General features: G+C 36.8%; 1 protein-coding gene across 3 annotated transcripts in view; it reads left to right on the top strand.

The window, feature by feature from the left end:
- LOC145978594 (lachesin-like) overlaps positions 1 to 27,469 on the top strand; it is a 262,283-nt gene that overhangs the window by 196,366 nt on the left and 38,448 nt on the right. For all 3 annotated transcript variants that reach the window (XM_083111307.1, XM_083111305.1, XM_083111306.1), the window contains exons 2-7: positions 12,946 to 13,094; positions 14,534 to 14,734; positions 17,330 to 17,451; positions 19,667 to 19,817; positions 20,232 to 20,329; positions 25,827 to 26,001. In XM_083111307.1, coding sequence (XP_082967433.1) covers positions 12,946 to 13,094; positions 14,534 to 14,734; positions 17,330 to 17,451; positions 19,667 to 19,817; positions 20,232 to 20,329; positions 25,827 to 26,001 — 896 coding nt within the window. The remainder of the gene's footprint in view (positions 1 to 12,945; positions 13,095 to 14,533; positions 14,735 to 17,329; positions 17,452 to 19,666; positions 19,818 to 20,231; positions 20,330 to 25,826; positions 26,002 to 27,469) is intronic.

Genomic DNA, 27,469 nt, shown 5'->3' with positions numbered 1-27,469 from the left:
AGGTACGTTACTCGGAATTCCCACCTGAAATGATCCACCTCGGGGATCGAACCCATGTCACCCGTGTGGCAGTCAGACACCCTACCGACTGGACAATAGTGGCTCTATACTAAGGAGCTGACTACAAAAAAGAAGACATAACCTCGCTGTACGATTCCATTCCCACTTTCCAAAATTCGAGTGCGCCACTGGCTACTACATTCGAACTTCTGAAAAATTCCATCTGTTCAGAATTCCTTCTGGAGCCCTCAAGTGAATCGTATAGTGTTTCGTATTCTGAATGTAATTATGGTCGGGCATTCTATGTGTACTTATATTTCGCCCTTGTACACCAAACGGCAAAAGTAACTAAACGAATTGTCCATTTTCATTCAGTCATTTTTCTACGATGTGATGATCAAGTATTGAAATGAAACCGTCAATAAGCAGAGGAAAACATCTGCTTCGCATCAATGGAATTCGAGGATGTAGAATAAAAAGAATGAAGCACAGTGATGGACAATTTGCCTAATATTTATCTTCACTGTTGGCTAACATTTATACAGCAGTTTTGTCCAAGGTGCAGTTAGACCAACACTGGACAAACATGCTGTATAAAGGAGCGAATCTCCGCAATATTGAGGCGTGTGTACAGCGTGTCAATGACCCACTTTTTGCACAATCTTGAGTGAAGATTCTCGGGTATGTTCTGAGTGTATTAAAACACGGTAGCTTCCCTTATTTACCGAAGAAAGAAAAGTGTGAAGAGTCAATGATGAGGATGACTCATTCTAGACGCCTTTCACATTTTCTCTTGCGTCATTCCACCGGCTGTGTTGACGTCGTTTTGTTGCCGAGCGGCCACTGCAGTGGTAGCGCCGTCACGCCGCAGCTCCCCCGAAAGAAGGCCAATTAAGGGTCGATGATGAAAGGTTAGAGACAAGGGAAATAAAAGAAACCTAATGGTGCCGCCAATTGACGCCATCTTGAATTTCGGGCGACACTAGCGACAGTACGGTCAAGCAGTCGAACATCGTGTCTGACATACGGACGGCTAGTGATAGCTGTAGCAACTTTGATATATGTGCTAATAGCACCAAACCTGACCCGCCTAACCTACTCACCTATGCATATAATAGGAGAAATGACCAAAACCTAGCCTGCCTAACCTATTCACATGTATTTCTGCGTTGCATATGCATGAGTAGGTTAGGCGAGTTTGGTTTGGTGCTGTTGTCGTATATCTCCAAGCTGCTATAGCTGTCTGGCATAGGGGTAGTGGTATACAGTAGTTCAATGCATGCAGAATCGTTTACATAACCTAGCCTCTTTGACCTAGTGGCCAGGGTACATGTATTTAAATATATCGAAATGCACTCGAGCATTGAAAAATGTCCCTGAGAAATACCAGAAAATTAATTTTTCTTATTGCAAGTGGGAGTTGGGAAATTAATAAGAAAAAATAAGACCAAAAAAATATTGCTGGAAATCTCAAAGAAAAAGTGGTAGTGTACAGTACAACGTTCCAGCATGCCTGTTTACGTTCTCTGCCGTTTCGTATTTTAATCGAACGAGATGAGAAGCAACATCATTACCATGCAAATGAGGACGAGGGATTTTCTTTTCATTCCTGGCGCCACATAGAAATTCAGTTTTCAGAATAATGCCTAAATTCCCAATCAGCCGGTGTTTTTTTGCAAGCAAAATGGCATTCATTCATAAAAGTGTGCTGCTTTTTCAGTTTTGCTGTCAAATAATTCTGTTTAGGAAATGTAATAAACTTGAAATACTGCAGGAGAAGGTAGAAAATGACATAATTTAAACGGAGTTTCTTGTCCAGTGCATACAAACTGAATATCGGGCAGATATGAGATTATGTAATTAAAGAACGTCAGTATTAGACACGTGAGAAGGAAAAGAGAAATACGGAAGGAAGGGAGAAAGAAACAAGATAGAATAAGATGGACAGAAACAGAATAAGAGTGACAAAGAAATACAGAAGGAAGGAATATGGGTGAAAGAAAATGAGATGAGATGAATGAAAGAAAGCGATCCATCGAGAAACAGGAAGAAAGAAAAAGAGAAAACATAATAAAAAAGAGAGACAAATATAGGAGAAAAGAAAACAGGAAATAGAAATAGGAATAAAAAGAAAAGGAAGAGGGAATAGAAGGAATGAGTAAGAAGGAGAGAAATATAAAAAATGAAGAAAGAAAGAAGACTGTATGAAGGAGAGAGAGAGAGAGAGAAATATAGAAGAAAGAAACAGTAAGAAGGGGAAATAAGGATGAATAAGAAGTAAAGAAAGAAGTAAACAGAGTAAGAAGGAATGAGAAAAATATAGAAGAAAGAAAATGAAAAAGTAAGACAGAGTAAGAAAAAGAGGAAGAGAGAAATGCAGAAGGAAGGAGGAAAGAAAGAATCAGAGTAAGAAATGTATGTGTGTATATAAGAGAAGATAAAGAAATAAGACAAGAGTAAGAAGGAAACTGAAAACAAAAGAAGTTGAACTAGAATCTTAAAAGCAATACCCAGAGGAGGGGCCAAGTGAAAATATATTGTCCAACGTCGAGCCCCAACCCAACGGAATGTTTCGGCGACGACCCTCCACTGCAGATAAATATTAAAATGAAGTAATTAGAGCTAATTGTTGTAGTCAGTCATTTGTCAGGCGTGTAGAATCCTTAGTTGTGTATGAGAGTGGCAAATCTGAAAGTCACAGACACCTGAACTCACAGGGGTAGTACCAAATAATACCAAAGCCGTGCAGAACAACTTTCTTTCTCTGATTTTCTTAGGGATAAGGTTGAAAGCAAAGGGGTGGCTGAAACTCGTGGGGAATGTACCCTCTGAAAGAAGGAAGAAAAACAGGATCTAAAAGGGTCTGTTGTTCCGCCTTTTCTAATGTTTTAGCTTGGATGCCTCCAGCCCATCAAAGCCGAGGGAAGAGACGGGGGTGATCGTTAAAGACCCAAGATTTGTCTGGAGATAAGCAAAGCAGTTTCTTTTTATAGATGTTCCTATGGCGCAAACACGTGTGTATCACGCATGTACACACGCACCGAAAGGGTTGCCGGGAAAGGCTGATTGAGAAATAAGCAGGCATAAGGAAGATCGTTCGATAAACAACGATATAAAGTTTCCGAACCGCCGCCTTCCTTAATTTCAATCTGGCTGGAAATTTCTCTTCCGATATGTCAAAGTTGGTAAGTGTGGAAGTTGTTTGGCTTGAAACAGTGCGCCTGCGTATCAAGTATCGCCCGAACCTCGTATAGGGTAATGCTGTATCGGCAATTACAACGTGCATCGTTGAAATTCAAATATGGAAAATAGACACCTGCAGAAGCGAGAGAAAAGTGCTTTTGAAGATTGAGACAGGTACTTAAAATAGGCATCGAATAGTGTGCGTTATGTAATGGGCTCAAAAGTACTCTTGAAGTCGAGATAACGATAGAAAGGCAGCTAAAAGAATAATATATTGATGAGGTATAATGAGTGAAGATAGAGAAGAGGCTCGTTTAAAATCACCGATGATTTATTACGATCAATAGACAAGAGAATTGCAGATTTTTTTATTTGTGGCATATACTGAATAGAGGGACCCGTGGTATGACGGTATCAGAATGAGTACCATCATAATGTGAAAAATAAAATAATTTTATTACTCGAAATTTACGAATTGAGGTCGTATTTGGTGGTTTATATTAGTAGAAAATTAATTTGCATCACTTTGGCTTAGTTCTAATTGAAGTACGTATGCAAACTTCAAACATTTAAAATATTTTTATAATTCAGCGATGTAATTTGGTTTGTGAAGTATCATGAAAATTGTCAATTTATGCATAATCACACATATGTTTGGTTTCAACAGCTTTTATTTGCTCTTTCTTTACTAAATGGGTACGAACATGTATTTAATATGTTTTACTAGCATGTACAAACCATTTGAAATAAGTTTTGGTTAATTTTCAACGATAAACTTACGATTTGCTAAAATGAGCGCCTTGAAGAGTAATCCTAAAGTTGTGAAGTAATCCTAAACTTGGAAACATAGCCAACTCACATAAAGGGAAAAATCTAAGTTGCGCGTAAATAACCTTTTTCCCACCAAAATTGTAAAACTTAAAATAACTGAAAAAGGTGTAAATAAAATACGTAAACATGTAAAAGAATATTGTAATATCTATTTTATTGTATCTAATTTATCTTACAAGCGTTTTCTTGCATTATATCTGTACTATTCTAAATTTGTCACTTGAAAAGTATTCGCAAGTTTGTATTCTGTGCTAAAAGTTGTAACAGTGTGAGTTTGGATACACTGTTTCATCTGAAAGATCAACCGGGACTGACATGGAGTCGCTAAAAGTTTTCGGAAACAGAAATTGGAACAATTTCATTATAACGTGAAGATTCGTCGATCTAATATGATATAGCAGTGCAGATAAGTACAAGATTTGCATTTAATAGTTGAAATTGCAACGCAAAGTGCAGTAAAGGTCCAAAGGACATTAAATTTGTGACCCGATGGATTCACGTAAAAATGGCAGCCATCTTATCTTCATAACGAGCTAACAGATAAGTATTGTGGATATATATATATATATGTAGCTACATAAAAGAAAGGCCTATTTCGAATTTACGAAAAATTAACTTGCTTGGAATGTGGAAAGTCTGTAGAACATAAAAGGACACATTATTTGTCTTGGATAGTTCATCGTAATAATCGAGCGTTTTGTGCAAATCGTCTCGTGGAAAATCTTGAAACTTGGAACAATTTTTCATATGCATATAAGTTGACTTCAGATCGCGACTAATATGTAAAAGAACTTGAATTACGAAAAAGTGATATCGAAATGTAAAATCTCAGTTGAGTATATGAATGTATGCTTTATACGGTATATGAACGAATATTTCGTGCTTGTGAAATTTATATATAATACACTGTTCTTTAATATTTAACATGTGGTAATTTTCTTTATTTCTCCAAAAGTTAACACAGTTATTTGCAAGGTTAACTTGATATATGATAATTCGGATTGAACTTTTGGACAACTTATGATGTAAAAATATGAAATAATATTTTAAAAATCTAATTTGAGAAATGTATGACCGTGTCGTTCACTAAGCCGAGGAAGGAGCGTCATAGTGGTTATGAAGAATTAATGTTAAACAATAACTAAGGACTAAATTCACGTTGATCAGCTGTGTGTAAATACTCAGTTAAGAGATATTTTGGATTGGTGTATTTGTTTTGCTTAAACTCACAATATAAACAAAATATTTTTTTGAGGTAAGTTAAAATAATAAAGTTTCGCTCTCAAAACTACGTAATTGTGTTCAGTGAATAACAAAGCATAAGACATGATTAAATTCACATCATTTAAAATATGTCTTGATATATTTATATTCCTTTTTTCCTGTCCTGTGGACCGCACGACTGTGGTTAAGGGTTAATGGCACAGATTAGATATATATAGGTTAATGGTCTCTTTGCACTGTTCATTAGCCTGACATTTCCGTCGACTGCTTCTCGTTATCCTAGGAATGCGCAACATTTCACAATACCTCTGTGCTGAGGTTAAACTGAAGGTGACGAATGTACACCTCACCGATTGAGGACATGAGGAGTAACAACCTCTAGTCCGGAAGTAGTATAAAACATGAAGTCCGGAAGGAGCGTCAGTCAGAGTCGAAGTACGAACTCTGACAAGTTATGGACACGGACTGTTAGATACGTCTATGACAGCACTCATCGAGAACAGTGGACAGGTATGATAAGTGTGGAGAAATCATTTCACTCAGTTCTATCTCATTTTTCTCTTCATTGACCTTAGCGGGCCCTTTACAGCCATTATGAACTTTACACCTCTCGTTTTGTTATTTGCTACATCCCAGTGACTCTCGATCCCCGATGTTAGTTCGAGTCACACTTCAATATATACGTACTTATAAAGAAATCGGAACGGAAATACGCTGGATGACCGAATCCTAAAAGAAAATTGATTGATCTGATTTATTACTTGGCTAATCGATAATGTAAGAATGAGTGATGATATGATGAAATTGATGAAGAGAGACTCGCTAAGAAAACTGATGCTCAGGCTGGGATTCAAACATATGATCTCTGGTGGCGTGCTAACCACTTCACCCCAGAGGTCGGCGGGAAAGAAGACGCCGAGAACGAAAGTAGGAATATGGTCCCGTGGAAAGATATTCGTCATTAAGTAGGTTACTCAGAAGAGAAAAATGGATTCTTATAATAACACTAGCGAAAAAAAGAGAGAGAGAGAGAGAGGTATTATAAAATGGCTGAATAGAGAATTAAGTACGTGAAAAGTTACTAAGATAGTATGTGATGATAACCATTATTATAGAATTACCTTGAATTTGTAAAGTAAAGTGTTCCCCTGTGCTTAGCACCACGCCATGAAGGCGTATAGGGGGTGTGGGGGTAACGCCCCACACTTTCTTGATCCGGTCGTGAGTGGGGGTGATGTGATCAGCATCACGCCCCTGACCGCCTTTACCCCCCAGGGTTTCCCCCAGGTACCCATGTTATTCGACGCTGGGTGGGCGTTAGAAAGCTCCCAGATTTGAACCGGCCGGGGATCGAACCCGGGACCTTTAGCATGGTAGTCAGACGCGTTACCGACTGAGCCACCGCGGCCACCTTGAATTTGTGAATTTCAGAATTAAACTTTGCAAATGTGTCTGAGAAGTACGTTCTTTCTGGCTTGAGAATGTTTTTGCCAGATAATGGAGAGGCCTATTGCCACACCAGATGTGGCAGTATGAAATCGCAAACCTTGAACTATGAATCTGGATTTTTGTTGGCCCATTCTTGGGATTACCCATCCAATCATATTCACCACATGTCACACCGACTGCCCCAATGCGTATCGATTAGTTACAGGGGTGATATCAAAAGAGAGGGTTTGATTGTCTGCAAAATAGGGGTGAACGAACTGTTATCCCTATCTACTGAGATGGATCAGCCACGTCTGCAAATGTACAGTCGGCGTGAAAAGTTCTCATAGACCTCCCAGCCAGACACTGAAGAGATCACGGTTCAACTTTCCAAAGAACCTCCCCCGAGTTTCGCACCACCGTTTCTGGCTCGCAGAGTGCGGAAGACCAATATTTTATGATCATCCAAACAAGGCCGTATCCTTCCTGCCCCCCCCCCCCCTTCCCATTGCGTGCACGCACCGTTATCTTCCATGGAACTTTACGACCACCTATAACTTTGAACTGTCGTCGATGCAGCATCCTCCAGAAAACTAGAGATGTGCATCCAGGATAGCTGATGGTTGACGAAGTGCAGCAGCCCAAAATATTACCATCTGGTTTCGGGAAACTTTTAAGTTTAGAAGCGTGGATACATGATAAGGGACCGTCTTTTTCCCCGACGCCCCTTTGATGTGCGGAAATATGCATTCCCTTTGGCATACGGGAGTCTGGATACACACACACATCGTGGCAAATGTTTGGAAGTGAGTTTAGCTGTGACCACAACTAAGGGCTTCTTTGTTTGGGCACCTCTCTTTTGATGTCCTAGGTTACCGTGTAATCTTTATTGAGAATTAGTCTTTTGTGAGTAAACAGATCATTAATATATTTGCTATATGGCGGTTTCTGCCTAACGCAGCATGCTGCTTCGCTCTTCTGCCTCTTTTGGCTAATCGCCAAGATGAGGATGAGTGATGGTATGATGTAGGAAAACTCAAAAAGAACATCCATGCCAAGGCCGGGGTTTGAACCCGGAACCCATGGCATCGTAACGCACTGTGCTATCCACTCTGCCACGGAGGTCAGTAAGAGGAATTGGGGCGGAAATTTGGATACGAATTCTGGTATGTCATTCGTGTGTGTTCCATAGTCTATCTAAGGCTTTGTAAACACTTTGTGAATGAAATAGCACACACGTGTGGACTGCAGCGGTACTGCAGTGTTAAAAGAGAGGCAAAAAGGAGGAATTAAGCGAGGCAGGGGGCTTCGTCGGTCGCGTTCGTGCAGTGGAAAATCTCTCATCTGATTCGGTGGAGGCACATAGGGGTTCGGATTTCATTTTAAACTGTGAGCCCAGTCCCGATTAGCCTTACTGTGCACAAAGTGAACTTAAAACACCAACTCAAAACCAAACTAGAAACCTGAAAAATGAAACAATCTAAGAGAAAGAGTGGAAAGAGATTGGCGTTTGAAACAAGATGAAAGAAATGACTAAAGCATGAAAAATGAAAGAAAATAGGACGAAAGAACGATTATATTATGGGTAGGATTAAATCAGCTAAGGAGAAAGGAGAAAAACGTTCACAAAGAAAGAAGAAAGGATTGATGAAGCGAAGATTAAAAGGAGATCGTTCCTAACAATTAATCGTCGCACTTAGGTATTCGTGGATCACTAACCCTAAACACACCTGTCCTGACTCACGTGTGCCCATGACGTCATTACTTTTAGGCAGTATAAAATATTAATTTTTGCACAACCCTTCGTTCAAACAATAAAGCATCAACTCTCTTTCTCACCATAGCACCAAATAAAATCTAGGGTAAGCTATAACCTTTAACGCAGAAAAAAATAACTGGTGAAAAACCCTGTTCTCTCAGTTCCTAATTCGGACATTTGAACTCGCTAACCATGAATCACGTTTATTGCCAACAAAACCACTTCTCGAATTATCCCTAGGCACATTTTTCAATGCTCCCTTGCTGCTTTGCCAGTGTGAAACGAAATAACAGATTATGGTTTTCAGATGTAGCTCTGTGGTTTGATTTATAATGATACAACTGCACACAACTCAGCTGCAAAAGGCTCCACGGGGGTAGCAAATTTTCGGGCACATTTTTTTTTTAGGCCAACCAAATACTGTGTAATGGAAATGACAGTTTTATTCCATATATTAATGTTGTAACATATTTTACTCTGCTTATTATCAACTCCAACGTGGCAGCAATGCTTTAGCATGAAAAATAGCTCATGTAGAAGCTATTATTTAAGAAGTAGGCTACACAATTTGCTGTTAACGCAGATGAATATGGAACCAGGTTGACTTTCAATGAACAGAAATTGATATACTCCTGCAAGAATGTCTCTGTTTGGTATTATTCTCATCCAAGTATATGTACACCTACAGTAGTGTAAAATACTATATTACTAGGACGAGAAAGTATGAGCCCCCCTCAGACTGATTTGGCTACACTTAAAACTAGGTTAAGATGTGCATATGAGCTTATTGCTCAAGTGTGCTACTCTGTCTAATCCAAGATTTTTGTAAAAAAGCCCTCGGGAATTTCCCGTGAAATGATGACCCCCCTCAGATTGATTTGCCTACACTTACAAAAGTTGTATCTGCCAAATTGTTGTCCATAAGCTTGTTAAAAATATGCCCCTCTTGATATTATTATGGCTACACTTAAAACTAAGCCAAAAATGCTCATAAAACCCACACCCACCCACACCCACACATATTTACTTCCGGTCCGCTTCCGGTCCACTTCCGGTTTACTTCCGGCCCACTTCCGGTTTACTTCCGGTCCACTTCCGGTCTACTTCCGGTCCACTTCTATTGCATCATGTTGTGCAACAAATTATTATCCAATATTATGCAACAAATTATTAGGCAAGAGCTTTTGCGGCAAGCAATTGAGTGGCATTCCTATTTAATTTCCAGATGAAAACTTACTTTGACAGAAGAAACATCTCAAGACATATCAAATCCAAGTCAATTGTTGATGATTTCAGGATTAGGTTAGATGATGTGTCAGAGTATGACCTGTTTGCCATCAACAGTGAAACAGAGTTGCACTGGGTGTTGAACAGTGATAGATGTTTCAAGTATCTGAGCTTGAGAGATATTTCAGGATTTGAAGAACATATGTATAATAAGTATAGAAGAATGTAGGATTTTTTGTTGGGTTCAATCTAATAGTAGGTTCTATGTGTTTTGGAAGATGCTATATAAATAATAACAGCATTGTTCACTCTCTTCACCTGTATGCCTACCAGATCACAGATAAAAATTATTTGAAGCAACTGGGCTTTTATGTTCCAACAGGATTATGTGCTGTACAGAGGCTTTGATTTTTACACCTCAAGCTTATTTGATTTTGACAATAGACTTGTGAATATGAATGAGATTATAATGTATTTCATATGGAAAAGATTTATGGATTGCAGTATAGATTGCTTGATTGAAATTTTAAGGTATGGTGTTTTTGATACAAAATGTTACTGTGGCAAACAGCTGTGCTCAATTTTGTAATAATTTATATTTTTTTAGATGTCAACTTTTTTTGACAGAAGAAACATCTGAAGATACATAAAATCCAAGTCAATTGTTGAGGATTTCAGGATTAGGTTGCAGGGGGTGTCAGAATATGACCTGTTTGCTATCAACAGTGAAACAGAGTTCCACTGGGTGTTGAACAGTGATGCATGTTTCAAGTATCTGAGCTTGGGATATATCACAATATTTGAAGAGCATATATATTATAAATGTAGAAGAATTGTTGGATTTTTTGTTGGTTTAATCGGGACTCTTGCAGCGGAGTGCCCAGAGAGTTCGGTGGGCATGATACTCTCTCACTCCGTCCCTCCACGAGACTTTGGTTACCAAAAATATTTAAAAAATGGCAAAAATATAAGCAGGTAGCTAAAAAGGGGCAGGTCACTCATACGACACGCTCTGGGAAGCCGGGTGCGAAATCATTGAAAACTGTTGGGGAGGGGAGAAAGTTCTTCATCTTCAAACCCCCTCCCCCACAAACATATGTGTATATTATACGATATACATATTTGTAATGTTAATAAAAGTAAAAATAAAATAATAATAATACTATTATTATTAATTACACAAAGGAAATTAATTTGTTACTTTTATACATATCAGATATTGCAAAGAAGCTAATTTCTTTACCAACTGTTTAAGGACGTTAATAAATTATGAAATAGTTCAAGTGGTTTTATTGTGTGTATGTTTTTGTTTAGTTTGTGCATTATGTTAATATAAATCAATTAGATTTCATAGTATTGTTGTTTTGCATTCTAGTTTTACGTATTGTGCGTATTGATGAAGATTTGTTAACGATCTCTTGAGAAGAGAATACATTCAATACTCACTACACTAATTTATGTTTTTTTCGATATTATTCTTAGTAAAGTAGATTTGAAATCAAAAGTATTATCTTTTGTTTGTTATAACAAAAACTCCCCCCCCCCCCCGGAAACTTTTGGTGGGGATTTGTGAGGCCAAGATTATTGGTGGGAGAAATCCCCCCGTCCCCCAGTATTCGTACCCTGCTGGGAAGGGGTCGGGGGATATTTGTCTCAACTCGCCTCAGTGGTTGACTGGACTCGCCACCGACGGTTCCAGGTTCGAGCCCTTGCGTGGCCATGGATACGAGTGTCCCTTCATCAATCATCATTCATGCTCGTCACGATTAGCCATAAGAGTAAAATGAAAACCGAAATACAATGAAACCTTGATTCCATACACAGTGACAATTTAGACCAACTTACGATCAAGGATGTTCTTGTTTGACCCTCATCAGCAGTGCCAACATCCATAACAGTGACCTCAAAATCACAATAAAATTCCTCCAAATGACAATTTGATCCATTTTTGGTCTCAATTTACCTTTACTGGATAAACCATTGTCACACAGCCGCAGTACTTCCAGTATACCCGCTTTAAATTTTGCAAATTTTAGGTCAGATTATATCGTTACAGCTTTGGTTAAAACCTCATTTGTCATTCCTTCTTCACCATGTTCCCATCTTCACTCTTCATTCAGTCATCTGACCGGCAACTGTCAGTCACTCGAAAATGCTGAGTAAGTGCAATTTACATTCATTCTTCTCGGGGACATATTGAATTTGCGGGCGTTTCGTGCTGCGCTCTGTCGGTGGAAGAGAATTGACCTAAATCCACGATGCAAGTAGCAAAAGATAGGTCTAGCCAGTGCAGCTTTACTTTTGCATGCATTTCCACTTCACCATCCTTAATTTGAATGTCGAAATGAGGATCAGTCGAAATGGGTTTTATTTATTGATGGGTGTCCCCACCCTTCCTGACTAGCTGGATTCATTTATGGGCGTAGTTGCTTCTGTAGAATTAGGTTGATACCAGATATAGAACTGGAAATTTGGTTGCAGAAAATTCTCCATTCCATTATATACAGGGTGTTCCAAAAAAGTTATGGGGACATTTTATATGAAATTTTCTTGTACATGACTGTCACTATGGATGAAAGAATATTTACGTATGGCTTAAAAAAATATCCATATACCAGCTGAGTTGTAATGGATGATACTCAGTGAACAACTTCCCCAACAATTTGCGTGAAATCATGCTGGATAAGAATTGTGTGGTCTTTGCTGCAATGATTCAAGATATGATTGTTGTGATCATGTGAGGAATTTGTACGTATAAAATATAGCAAATATTCTCACTGTAAGAAGGCTTCTCATAAGCTTTCCTTAACCCCTGCAAATTTGTTTGCCAGACTTCATGCTATTCCTTCCCACTGCATGATGACGTAAAGTTGAATATCATCCATTTAGCCTACCCAGAATTTTCAAACGTTTGTGCGTAAGGGATATTTAAAATGGTATAAATTTGCAGAATTTTTAAAGATAAGGGAGCTGGGGAAGTGATGTATGGGTAAGGAGTGATTTTAAAATATGGAAGATTAGTATTTAATATTATACTTGCTGAGAATTGGTCAGATTGCATATGGTGGCACTTTTCAATTTATATGCAGTGTGTGACTAAATAAATGGAAGTTTCCTTGGTAGCCAAATGTATTGAGGGCTTGACTCACTATCCCACCATTACACTATCCAGCTGTACAATATGATAGTTAATATAAATATTGTAAGTCAGTGTAACTGCCAATTGTGTAGCTACACACACACACCAAAATTTGTGTAAAAGAAATTCTAATTATTATTTCAAATTTTGTTTTAGGTTGGGCTCAAGACTCTCATGATGATGATGATGACGAAGAAGGAATGCCATCTGGACCACCTCCTGTCATCCTTACTGATAATAAAGTTTTTGAAGTAAGAGAAGGAGAATCTGTTCGTCTTCCTTGCAAAGTTGAGAGCAGTTATGGTACGAGTTGTCTTAATTCTTGCAAATATTAATCATAAAACCTTCACATGAAATATTAATTGCATTTATATAGGTTTGAGAGATATAAATATAGTTAGTGTAATATAATTTTCAAACACATGGTAAAAATAAGCATCAGAAGCAAGTAAATATTACAATTATCCTTTAATTCAATAATTTTTATGCATAATAATTCTCATGCATATGAGCAACATAAACCAGGGTAGGTGAAAATGGTTGCCTGAATTTATTTAGAACTGTCAAGCTTAATATAGACTATTTTCTTTTATAGTATTGTGAACTGAGCTATGTGTGTTCCAATTCAAAATGTTGAAATTGCCATACTTTGAAACTAAATCTCTGACATTACATTTCTTTAGAGCTAACATAATTGTAATCATTAGGTCATGCATACAACATATTTACCTCTTAGTTGATCACAATAAAAGGAAGTTTAAGGTGGGCTCCCACATAGCCAATTTGTTAGCACTCCTGCGTTCAATCACTGGTGCAAACCCCAAAATTTCAAGTTTTTTTTCTTCTGGAAGTCACTTGAGATCTACTTGAAATGAAGTACAATGCCACTGACTCCACATCATATGGAAAGCAATTTTGCAGACCTTAGTCCGCAAAGGATTTTTGCACCGTGAGCTTATTTTGTTTTCTTTTAAACTTTGTATCATATTTAATATTACTTGTTTGGCACCTGTACAACTGTACTTTATTACAATATAATGACTCTGATAAAGGTTAATGCATTGAACACTATATTTAGTATTCAAATGCCAAGAACGTGAATAAAAGATTGAAATAAAGAATTCAAGGGCAATTTCTAATTGATTTCCTCATAAGGCAAGCTGTAATCTGAAGCAGCGAAACTGGTCTTTTGGGCTTCAGCTTCCCCTCTCCCTCTGTTACCTCCTTGCTATGTACACATATGTGTTATTGAGCATGCGGAATGAGATATTTATTTTACATAGATATATTGATGGAACACTAATTAAATGCATAGATTCCTCCTAAGTTGGGGTTTATTCATCCACTCTACACAACTGCCAGATGTCCTAACATGCTAAACATACAACATGAGTAAAAAATTACAGTTGCCAATCTTTGGCGTAAATCATTTTTTCTAAAATTAGAAGTTAATAATGCTGTTGTTCAGCATGCAGGGTGTTCATACATCACCCCTTCAAAACGTTAACTTTCCTGAAAAAATATGTAATTATCCTGAAAAAATATGTAATTATACACCTCTGTTCTGAAATCCTTTGTACAGTCACGAACACTTCAGGGTTGTAAACATCCCATTGAGAGTCACTGGTGTCACTGGTTTTGTTAAAAACCAGAAGTGTCTGTGACTGAACAATACATTTTTTCTAATTATTATGCTAATCAGTTTCGAATACTTATTTAATGTGGATTTATTTATTTTTCAGTTGTACCGATTGGCTGGTATAAAGGTGTTGAAGCTATTTATGTCACCCAAAAACTAAGAGCCAAAAATGACGAGAGACTAATAATGCAGGACGATAATTCTCTGCTGATTAAAGACATCAAACGAACAGATGATGGACAATATAACTGTAAAATATTTACAAATCCAGTAATGGAAGTTAGCCATACTTTGACTGTGCTATGTAAGTCTAAATATATTTATTGAATGTTCAAGATAATCAAATTGGAACAAGTGCATGTTAACTTTCATGAACTTTAATTTATATGTAAATAATGTTCTCTCTAGGCTACAGTATGTAGTAGAGTTATATTTTGTTGATATATTTCGAAGCTAAAACGGGTATCATTTTGAAGTAATAGTAGTTTTAATATATTTAAACAATTTCTAAAAACTTAACAAACATTTATCTTGGAGACAGCAATAGAATGGCATGCAAGCAGTTCAAAAAAATAAAAACAATCATACATAAACTGAAGCAAACTATTTTTTCCATTCGACTTCCTCGTAAAGATATGCTGATTTTGGTGGCTTTTGACACCACCCATAGGAAATTGTTGTTTCACTGCTGAGTGGCCTTTACAAGTAAGTTGCGCTGAAAAAGTAATTTTCTTCAGTATACTGCATCATTCATTCCCCAAATTATGAAAAACAAATATGTATAATTTTTCTTTCATCTCACTTCTCTCTCTCTCCTTCCTTTGGTCATTGTAAGTACCAGAATTTGTGATTAAAACAAGTTTTTTAAGATTATCAAAATGGAAATTGGAAGTAATGCATATTTCCTATGAACCCTGTATTTCATGCATTGCTGTTGGAAGTTTAAAAGCGAGAACAAAGTAGGAGAGAAAAAAGTATAATTTTAATTAAATTGCATTAAATTATAATTTAATTTTGTTTCAGTGATTTTTGTTTTCTAACTGCTTACAAGAAAGTCTGTTATTCTCTCCAAATTAGTGTTTTAAGTGTTAATCCCAGCTAACTCTGACATGGCAGAGCTTGGGTCATTTAAGAAATAATCATCCCTGTCACTTGTTGCTTTCCAGTAATTTCATTTAAATTTGCCTTTGCATCACATCACCAAAGCAGAAATTTTGGTCATTCCATGCCAAATCGAACAAAAAAAAAGTGTAATTTCTGACCTGACCATCTCGGATTTTTCTGAAACTCTACTATTTGGTAGTCTTCATGAAGATATGAAATCCTCAGAAATTGTAACTTCCTGCATGGCGTAGTTATGGAGGTTTGGGGGCTCAAAATTACAAAATATTGTTGATTTTTAGTCTGCCCCTGAGACTTTCATGGATAATTGCTCTTACCCTATTTGACGTAGAGAGCTGGTTGTATTCTTGCTTGAAAGGACATGAAATATGCTTTCCAACAGTGTATCACATCGCTATATTTAGAATAAAATCTTTTCAAGTTCATCCACTTTGACCTTTGGACCTTGAACTTTTGAAGATGCATATCTGCGATTGCCTTGGAACTGAAATATATTTTTAACTCAAGGTTACACTATAGCATAACTAAATTTGAAGTTAGGACGATTATGGGATAATTAAAGAAAAGGCTAAATTTCTGCAGGAAATATCGACACTGGACATCAGAAGACTGCGCGAAATGTAATGTTTTCTGATGAAAGCATGTTTACACTTGTTAGATCAGTATAAAAAATTGTGAGAAGACCGAAAAATGTGTCACGGTATGATCCGAGGTACACTGCTAAAAAACATCCAGCTAGTGTAATGGTATTGGGTGCATTCAGTGGTACTTATAGTAGAGGGGGACTATTTTCTCCCCAAGAACGTAACCATGACGGGACCATTACATAAATGTATTGGAAGAACACATGTTGACATTCTGGCCAATTCATGAATGTCTGTACTTTGTGCATGATGGTGCGCCAGCTCACAGGAAGATATCGGTTACAAAGTGGTTGAATGACAATAACATACCAGTTCTTGAATTGCCTGGTAACTCACCTGACTTAAACCCAATTGGGAATGCATGGAATCAATTAAAGAAAGAGGTTGAAGAAAAACAACCATCTACCATCGCAGAGTTACAAGAGCTGCTGAAGATGTTGTGGGTGACAATGGGCAAAACTTATTTGAAAATTTGGGAGATTCAATGCCCAGAAGATTACAAGCAGTTGTAGATGCTCATGGAAATATGACAAAATATTGATAGTAAAAAATTGTGAAATTTTGAATGCTATAAAACAAAGAAGAATCAGACTTTCCTTGTGTTTGTTGCTTTGTAAAAATTTCCAATGGGGCGACTACAATTGCAAATGCTTTTTTATTTATTTATTTATTTTTTTAAAAACCTTTTCTGAATTCATGTAATGAACTTTTTTAGCAATACTATCTCGCTTCTAATTGCTAGCAGACCAACAACAGTTGAACTTCGTCCAACATTTCAGTTCAATTTTCTTCAGTATTGCAAGTAGTCAAATTTCAAGTAAAATTCCATACTGCTCATTTTGCAAACATGACTAGAGGCACTTGGGCTACTATTTCACTTCTTAAAATCTCAAGAAATGTTGGCTCTTTTAGTTTTTGTAGTGACTGGACTTATTTTATTCACTTTTGTTCTTTTTTAAGTCAGAATGATTATGCTTTTATTGTACTATGTGATGGAATTTGTTACAAAATTGATATGAGAAACAAACTTATCTATTGAGCTTGATTTACCAATAGTTTAGTCACTTTCATTCTTTACATCTATGATTTGTTTCTAAGATTACAATTTATAAATTGTATTTTTTTTCCTACAGACCCTCCTGAAATAACTGGAATGCCAGCTTCAAGAACATTAGCTGTACTGAAGGGAGATGAAGCCACTCTCACATGCAATGCAAGTGGAAACCCACCACCAAAAGTAACATGGACTAGAAAGGTAGATTGTAATTTCCTGTATTTCTATAACACTCTGCAACATTGATTTCATTGCATGGGAGGTTGTAACAGTTCCAATATGAAATCGACCCACTGAAACCAGATATAAGTTGAGAAAACCCCCATCACATCAGGTTTTCTCAGAAATTACATGTTTCGTATTGTTAATATATGTCATGTTATCCAAGACACAAGACAGTAAGCTTGTATTTTGCAACAACATCCATGAAGTGATGCGTAGATTGGGACTACCTAAGCACGATCCTAGTGAATGGAGACTTTTATTGATGCGTCACATCGCAGTTTGAAAAGTGTCCTCCTCAACAATGGCAACACGTATGCTTCTGTTCTCATTGGTTACTCCTTACTTCGGAAAGAATCTTATGAAAATTTGGAACTGTTGTTGACAAAGATTAAGTATGAATAACATAAATGGAAAGTGTGTGCCAATTTTAAAGTGATAGCACTATTACTGGGTCTACACCTAGGTAATACAAAATCTCTGTGTTTCATTTGCGAGTGGGATAGCAGAGGAAGGTCTCAGCATCGGCCTCGGAAAGAATGGCCCCAAAGACAATGGATCAAAAAATATCAAGCAGAAGTGTCTTATTGAAGCATCCGACGTTCTCTTACCGACCCTACACATAAAATTAGGGCTGATGAAGAAATTCGTCAAGGCATTGAATAACGATGGGCAGTGCTTTTCTTGAAATGTTGAACATCTTCCAGTTTGTATGTTATGTGTGTTGTGTCCATTTCCATGTAGCAACTGCATGCAATCAGTTACTCATGTGTCTTGACAAGTTTAATTTGTTAAAGTTTTACAAGCACTGTAACTTAAAATTCATATGTTGAATGACGATACTGATACATTCAGCTTTTTGTTTCTAATAATATATTGATTTCTTTCTGTACATTCCAATGCCTTGTATGATATAGTACATTACATTTTTCATAATGTATGACTGTCATTTTGGATTTCCGCACCTCAATATATAACTAAACATGCATAAAAATCCACATCATTTACGTACTACGATGTACCTTCACATCAACTTTGCAAAGAATTGTGATGTGATCAAGAAAAACTGATTACAGATTTGGATTCAGCACACCCGAAATATATGGAATCACTTATTAGAGTTTATGCAATGATCGGAAAGTCAAAATTTGTTGCCCAGTGTAATTCTTTCTACACACAGCGATGGATTAATGTTAATGAAACATGACTTTTATTCTTTTTTACATTGCTTTTTTCCTCTGTTGGCTAATTGCAAGGATGATGAATGGTGAAGTAAAGGTGTTAGGTGGAGGAACATACACAGTGATAAAAGTCCATGATGGATTTAGATATTGAGTCTTGAATGATTCGGATAATGAAGATTTGGATGTCAGATCCACATGTCAATATTCTGAAGTCAGAGACAGGATTTGAGATTCATATATCATATCCAGGATCTGATATTCCACTATCAGATCCACAATTTGAGGTTCATTGGACTACAAGATTCAGCTGTCAGATCCAGGATTAAAGATTTGGATGCTGGATTGAGGATTTGAGATTTGGTCACTGGTTTAAGTGTTCCAACTTGGATATCAGATCCAGGATTTCAGATTCAAGATTCAGTGAATGCCAGTCTATTGTCACATATTACCCAGTATTTGAATCCAGCATCACTATTTACAAAATATGCTTGCTATTGTAACTTTCCTGTCATGGAGATTGACTATTAAGGAGACTAGTGTGGTGGCTATTAGGACTTAAATAAGAGAGTCCTTAACCTCAGGATTACTAACCACGCCACCAAAACTCTGGACTTCACTGTTGTCACCCATACCAACAATTGCAACATTCCTTTCAATGCTTCCAGGTAGCAATCATCCACCCCTTACCCCAATCCACCAACATCTCAGTATGGAAAAGATGAGAGAGGGCCTACATATTAGCCATTAGTGCAACCACACTGCTTGGGCTGAACCAATCCCATTTCCACCCCTAATCCCCATTCCCAACCCCCCCTTCTCCTCGCATTACAGTTTTCAACAAGCCTGGTGAGAGAACCAAGTTTTACTGTAAAAACTATACCTTTGATCTGGTCCTGGCAAATTTGCAGGCCAAATATGTATTTCGATTTCCACTCTCTTTGTATTATTCTGACTTTTTATATTTTGTTGTTAGAACTTTCGTTTACAGTATATGATACTTTCTTTTTCAGGGTAAACTAATGCCTTCTGGACAACCTTCAGTAGATGGTTTTCAAATTACTTTTAATGAAGTGAACCGCCACCATAGTGGGAAATATGAATGCACAGCATATAATGGGTTGGAGAGGAATGACACAGGCCATATTAATCTTCAAGTAAGGTGTAAGTATGCTACTCATTTTTTCATGCTATCCATGCTTCATTTCTCTAAGTTTAAGTGTGCAGTTCAAGATTTCAATTTTTCTTTTGCATTGCATTATCAATTATCAAATGATGTACAATTATGCTAGCACTGTTTGTAATGACATTTCCAAATTTGCTAACTGCAAGGAATTGATTGATTGATTGATTTGGTGTTTTAAGTCCACTTTATGCACAGTAAGGCTAATCTGGACTGGACCCACAGTTTAAAGTGGGATCTGAACCACTATGCACCTCCACCGGGTATCGAACCTGGGACCCCTTGAACTGCAAGGAAGAATTCAATATTTAAACAACAGACAATCCTAGTTGGTAATATGGAAATTTCTTTTCAATTAGTGTAAATCTAAATTTCAATTTTTGAACTTTTTGCAGATGCACCAGAGATTGAAATTGAAAGGGAAACTATTATATCCGATGTTGGTTTGGACTCTGAATTGGTGTGCACAGTTCATGCTGAACCCAAAGCAAGGGTAAGATTGACTTTGTAGAGTAGAGATAAAGCACTTAAACATTTTATATTTTAATATAATATTTGGGGATAAAATACACTTCATCAGGCATTTATTTGTAGTTTGTTCTCCCAAAACTGTACCAAAAAACAAACTAACAAATAAACAGTGTTTTTAATGCTTGTAATAACCATAAACTAGAAGAATAATATTTAAACTTATATATTATTGATATGTTTCCATGTTAAATTAATAATCATTGTAGTATACATTAGTGAAGTGACAAAGTAGCAAGTTTACAGATTCCAATGAACTCACTGGCAATTTATTGAACTGATTCAGATTTATATTTTTCATAAAAACAAAAAGAGAAACTGAGATTTTAATAGAAACAGGACAATATTTCAATTATTCCAAATATAAATGCTATTAAATTATTGTTATGTGTCTTCTCAGATATTTTACAAAGGCACAGGTGCAGTTATTCACATATAAAAGACAGGCATAAAGTGTGAGAAATTTCAAAGAATCATGAGAAACATTGAACTTAAAAACTCATAATTATTAGATTATACATGAATGGTTAATAATCTTTCAAAGACAGGAAGTTAAGTATTGGAATCTGTTAACCCTTTGATGCCGGCTGTGACACCCATGTCACACTCAGTTATTTTTGATAAAGTCCGCGCGTTTATTAGTTTATTATGTCCCCATCGACAACCCTTTCATGAAACTTAACACTGGCAACAATAGCTAAGAATAGCCAAACCACTCCCGATGAGTGCATGCACTCAGACATTCTTGCTACATTTTCTTTACATTTCTTGTAGTTGAAAGGTGCCTCTCGTTATTTTTGCGCCATAACCACGTGCGGGGTAGATTTTTTTAACTAGTTGTGTTGTGTTATTTCTTTGTTGTGTTATGGTGCTGTTTTGGTGCTTTGTTATAGTGTTGTGCTTTTAGTTCTTTTTCTTAGACTTTGCATAATGCAAGTTATCCTCATGGCTGCTAGGAAAATCCCAAGTATGAAGACAAAACTGCAGGATATTATTTCCTTCATGGAGAGCAGAGGTGCCTATCCCCCTCAAAGCTAATGGCGCATTCCCCCCCAAAATCATGTCATGCGTCCCCCCAAAAATCATGTCATGCATCCCCCCCCCAAAAAAAAACATCATATCGTAATCCCCACAAAGTATTTAATTACCACAGCGTGTCTAACAAAAGTAACTTTTTTCAGCTTTACAGAACACTATACTTGATCTGCCCTCCTCCCTAAACAGGGGTGCCCATCACTCAAGACCACCCCTAAAATCGTTCATCATAATCCCCTGAAAATAGTTTGGATGAATGTGTAATAGTTGATGTCTATTTGAATGAAATGCCATGTTACATTGTCCATATATTTTGATTGTTCGATTTTCGAAAAAACTTAAAGCTAGCACATAGATTGGTTAAATGTAGTAAATTAAAATATGTAAATATGCATATAAATAGTATTTTTGAGTGGCTTTATAAAACTCAATTTGAGTATTTAACACAAATTATTACACAACTTAAGATAAAGATAGAATAATGCAACCTTGGCAAACCAAATAATATGGTCCAGCCGTATGGCAGATTCAATTTATTTCACGAGACATTACAGAACCCTAGCTAGAAATTCTTAACCTCAGGGCAATAATATAACAGGGTTCCTGTTTCAAAGAACTCACCCCAACCCCTCATTTTCCTGGGGTAAATATAATTATTTTTAGTAACAAATCATAATCCATAACAATAATTACTTGGATTTTATCTTCAGTGCAAAATTAAAATTTTCCTGTGACAAGTTAGAAATGTGGATTCGATATATTTTTGTCTCAAATGATGCACCTGTTTTAAAATTAAGCAGTATACCAACACTAAGCATTATATTTTAAGAAGTGATGTTATTAATGAATATCAAGAATATCGCTTATGTCTTGTAATGCAGCTATAGTATAAAACTTCACATTCACCTCAATAAAGTGCCAAACACACATTCTCGCAGCACATGATTGCAAGTGAAGCGAGCAAGAAAATGTTTACATCCATTTCTTTGCAGGCTTTCAAGAATATTAATTTAATGGGGTGTCAATACTTTCTTAAGATCCCAAAATATTTAGTCTTTTCCAGCTTCTCTTTTGGCACGTTTGGGGTTGAAAACGTGTAGATACAATATCACTAAATACAGTCTCCAAAATTTAATGTTCGAACTCTCTCTCCACTACAGAAATCTCTCGACAATATAAGATTTAACACTTTATCAAGAGCTTCCTATTTCCTCCTTTAAATGTAATACTCAATCCTACCACCAACATTTCCATGCTAATTTTAGACAGCATTGCCTCCTCCAAAAAAAATTAATGCTGTCTCCACACCAGAATTTCCGCAACAGTCTAAGACAATAGTAATACACACCGCGAAAATACTATTTCCCACCAAAAAGAGCATGGCTTTAACATTACAAAGTTCCCCCCCCCCCCTCTGAAAGTGTAAGCAGCAAGTGATCAATTGTACCCCCTCAATTTAATGTTCAATCCCTCTGTAACTAAAATACCAGCCATAATGTAAGACCTAGAGTTGGATACTGCCCCCCCCCGTTTAATTCAGAATCCCCCCCAGAACCCTCGTGTCAATTAAGACCTAATATGTAATAGTTGGATATTTCTCTCCCCCCCTCTGCCCTTCGCCTAACCTTAAACACTTCCTTTTTAATCTTTATCTGTATTTCTTTTCTCTTTCCATATTCTTTAATTTTGTTTCTCTTTTTTTTTCTTTACCATTTCCTTCTGCTTTTCCTCTTTATCTCTTCTTCAATTTGGCAACATCGCTTTCCTACTCCATTTTGTTTGCTTCTACTTTAAGAGAAAACCGCCCGCTTGGGTGTTTCTTTTAACAAAGAGTACCACTCCCTTTGTTAACCACTGGGGATATAATGAACGTGCGGACAATAATGCTGGCTGGCTGTGACATCCGTGTCACAAGGAGTGTTGTGTGACTTTGGGAAGACCCTGTGTAACAGATAATGTTCAGAGATACATATATTGAGTATCATATGAGACTTGAAGTATGCCATTAGCAACTAATAAAGTTTGATTTTATTCTGACTATATTTTGGGGGAAGGAGAGGGGCAATTTCCTACCAAAAAGAAAATCATGGTCTTTACAATAGAATTTTATTTTCCCTCTGAAAGTATTAGGAGCAAGTGTGCAATTCTTGCCACGAGAATGACACGCACAGCAGGCAATATGCAGGCACTGTTTTGAACTATCACATCCTGGTGTTGCCTACGTGGAGGCCCAACATGGTTCAAAATGCATAAAAAACTTTTTAAAAAAACTTCAGTCTTCTACTTGATAAATGGTCGTTGACCATATGCTTATAGCATAGTTTCCACTGAAGACAGTGAGATATAATTTTTAAGTCTAGCATTTATAGTATCTGAGATTTAAAAAGAAAAATGGAATTTTGATGGGGGCCGATGGAGTTCAACCCCCTCCCAAATAAGAATTTTAAAATTTCTTCTTCTATTTGCTGAATGAAAGTTTTTTCGACAGAGGCATGTAGCCTAGACTATTTAAGAAAATAAATTATAATTTGTAAATCTAGCATTCGTAATTATCTAAATGTATACAGGGTAGCCCAAAAGTAGGTATACAGTACCAGTGACTTTATTCATCAACAATTAATGAACAACAACAAAAGTTATGGTAGTACTAGGACTGTGTAATTTTAAATTACCAGCCATCATTCATAGTATCAAGATATCTGAAAAGGATAATGAACTTACAAAAAACAATGCCAGGCCGACAGTGGTATATACTGTATATCTACATAGATTCTACTTACTAAGCACAAAATAAAAATAAGATAAACATTTTTTTTTTAAAACCCACTGCTATAATTAACCCTGCATTTTTATTCAATACCGTGAAAATTTTATATTTCCCACCAAAAGGAGCATGGCTTTTACATTACAAAGTTTTTTTTTCACCTCTCTGAAAGTGTAAGCAGCAAGTGGACAATTGTTGCCAGCAGAATGTAACACATATCGGGCAATACGTGGGTACAGTTTTGAACCCTCGTGTCTTTGTGTTGCCTATGTGGTGGCCCAATGCAATTAAAATTTTGTAGAAAGAAAAAATTCTTTTATTTGTTAAAAGAAAATTAAGGTTTTTGGAATATTGGCTTATAACCTAATCTTTGCTGAACAAAATTAAGTATCGTTTGTAAACTTGTAGTTTCAAAGATAAAAAAAATTTCAAATCTTGCAAATATCAAATTTCCAGTCTGAACATGATGACCATTGTGACTAGACCTCGGATTTTTAGGATCTAAAAAGTGTGCTTTTAGGTTCCTAAAATAGGCTCCAAAAATCCTAAAATAGGTTCTAAAAATCCAAACATAGGTCCTAAAATTCTTAAGTTAGGTTCGAAAAATCTTGAAGTAGGTTAAAAAAAACTTAAAATTGTTCCAAATTCCTGAAAAATGTTGATTAGCTATAGTCACGGGCAATGGATATTAGGACACCTATATCCTGAAATACGCACTATATTACATAACGTTATGTGTGTTATGTGTGCTGCCTAACCCTAAGGCGATGGCAGAACTTAGCATTGAAAATTTGCTATTAAAATCCACTCTTCGCCGTATAGTTAGGCAAAAATATTTTTTCATGTTATCCACAGTCAAACTCCGTAATTTCGTCTGTGAGGATCATCTTATATGCTGAAAATAATCTTTCAACAAAAACATAATGAGTGGTATAAACTTCAATGCTGAAATGTTAGTTAGCAAGGCGTGATTGCCACAAAGCACCGAAGTGACAGATCAGACCACTTTGGATTGTACAGGTAACAGTGTCACCAGACATTTTGCTTTGCTTAGAGCTTTGAAAAATCACCATGGACTTGGAGGAAGGGAAGTCGACAGAGAGTATGTTTCAAACACGTTCGTCATTGAATTTTTTTGTGACTAAACAAAGCAAATGCCTCTGTGTGACATAAAAATTCTGTAAAACCTTTAAAAATATATGAAAACCTAAAGACAGGCTTGATTTAGGTGCATACATCTAAAATAGGTTCTAACAAGCAAAATAGGTTTTTTGACGAAATGCTGACATAGCTTATTATTTCTTACATACCTGTAAAGGAAAAATAGGTTAAAAACCTAAAATCCGACGTCTAGTTTCGACAAAACCAGAGAACCCAGTGTCTAAGCGTTAAAATAGCAGTTCTTTGCAAATTCTGATGAATTTCAGTTCCAATGAACCAATTTCGTCCAATAATTTTGTGTGAGATTTAACTTTCACAACATACGTAATATACACCTATGAGAAACAGTTTTCTATTTCTAGTGTTTGTTTATTGAAAAAATAAAACTCCCATTCATATGTTTAATTTTTAAAGTGGTAGAATTTTTTTTTCAATATATTACATTAAATTGTACATCTCAATTTGCACGTTTGTTTTTAACATTATCCATCCATTCTTTCAGGTATCTTGGTATAAGAATGGTGTTCCGCTTGCAAAATCTGATCACTATCAAATAATGAAGGAAGAGAACAAGTACGCAGTTTCCATCAAGTACACAAATTCTTCTGACTTTGGTGAATACATGTGTTCTGCAAGCAATAGCCAAGGTGCTGACCAGAAAGTAATTGAACTCTCCGGTAGGTGTGCAGAAAATATTAATTTTAGATATTTTGATGTATATGGTAATATCTTGATACTGAATATTACATTTGTAAGTAGTAAATAGCGGATATCCATATAAACCCTGATGGAAAGGGGGGGGGCTTTCTTCCTTCTTCTTTCTTTCTCTCAAAACACCAAATCAATCAATTTTAAGCTACAGAGGCAGAAAGGTGTCATAAATACAAATATAGTGTGTTTTTTTTTTTCAAATAACCTTTAGTCATCAAATGTGGTAATTTATTATTGATTTCTATCTCAAATGTATGGTGTGTGTGGGTGGGTGGTGGGGGTGGGGGCTTTAGGGAAACAATAAACACTTAGCACACAAAATGAAAATTTATAGATTTCATTGCCTTGTCAACTTTTCAATGAAAATTTAGCTTGTGCTGTTCTTCAGTGTAGCCAGATGATGGGAGAAGATAGCAACAGATGTTAGAGGAAGAAGGATTTTTGCTGGATGGTGCATGGGTAGGATGGAAAATGTAAGAAATATGAGGCTGTGATTGGAGGAGCAGGTGTGGGTGGGGGAGGTTAGGTTGGGGTGATTACTGAGTTGCTAGGTTGAGTCCGAGAGCTATGATTACATGTGCAACTAATATGTAGGATTTTTCCACTTGTTACCGAAATGATACACTCATGTGCAAAATTTAAGAATAATGTGAAATTACATAGAAAATATGTTGAGAATAAGTGGTAAATACATGTAGTGTTTCTGAGTACGAGTCCTTGACTGTGTGCCACATGTGATTCCCGAAGTTACCGCTTGGTGGCACAGTATACACCCATTGCAGTCGGGTATGGGCCGAGCGCTGTTTCAACATGCCAGTAGTTGTGTTCGATACATCACAGACAGCATACACACAGCAGTGTTGTTGGCCAGATTGTCAGTGCACATGTAGGAGAATGGCGCAGACACACCATATGGATGATTTCATGTGTGGAAGAATTGTCTGAGGACTGGAGAGGGGTCAGACGCAGATGGAAGTGTCGCGTGAACTGGATGTCCCCCAGAGTGTCATCTCAAGGGTCTGGCGAGGATTCCAAGGTGAAAACGTCACTCAGAGGTTTGGCGGAGGCTATCCAAGGAATACCACCATCCAAGAGGACTGTTTCTTATGCCTAACAGCCAGGTGCAATAGACACAGCACCACCTCGGATCTTGGCAGAGATCTTGCAGCTGCTACAGAGATCAGTTTCAAGATTTACAGTGTACAAGATGGTTAGCTGAGGAACACCTGTATGCCAGAAGACCAGCAAGGTGTGTTCCATTGAACCCAGTGCAAAAAAGAGCCCATTTGAATTGGTCCAGGGAACATCACACATGTTGAGCAATGGAGTCATGTCTTGTTCACAGATGAATCCAGGTTCTGTCTTACCAGTGATCCACGATGTGTCTTCATCTGGAGAGAACCCGAAACATTGTTCCGACCAGCTAACATTACT

The sequence above is a fragment of the Lepisma saccharinum genome, chromosome 25, assembly GCF_977018435.1.
Source record: "Lepisma saccharinum chromosome 25, izLepSacc3.1, whole genome shotgun sequence".
NCBI lineage: Eukaryota > Metazoa > Arthropoda > Insecta > Zygentoma > Lepismatidae > Lepisma > Lepisma saccharinum.
The sequence above is the reverse complement of the archived record's forward strand: the minus strand, read 5'-3'. Positions and strand labels throughout refer to the sequence as shown.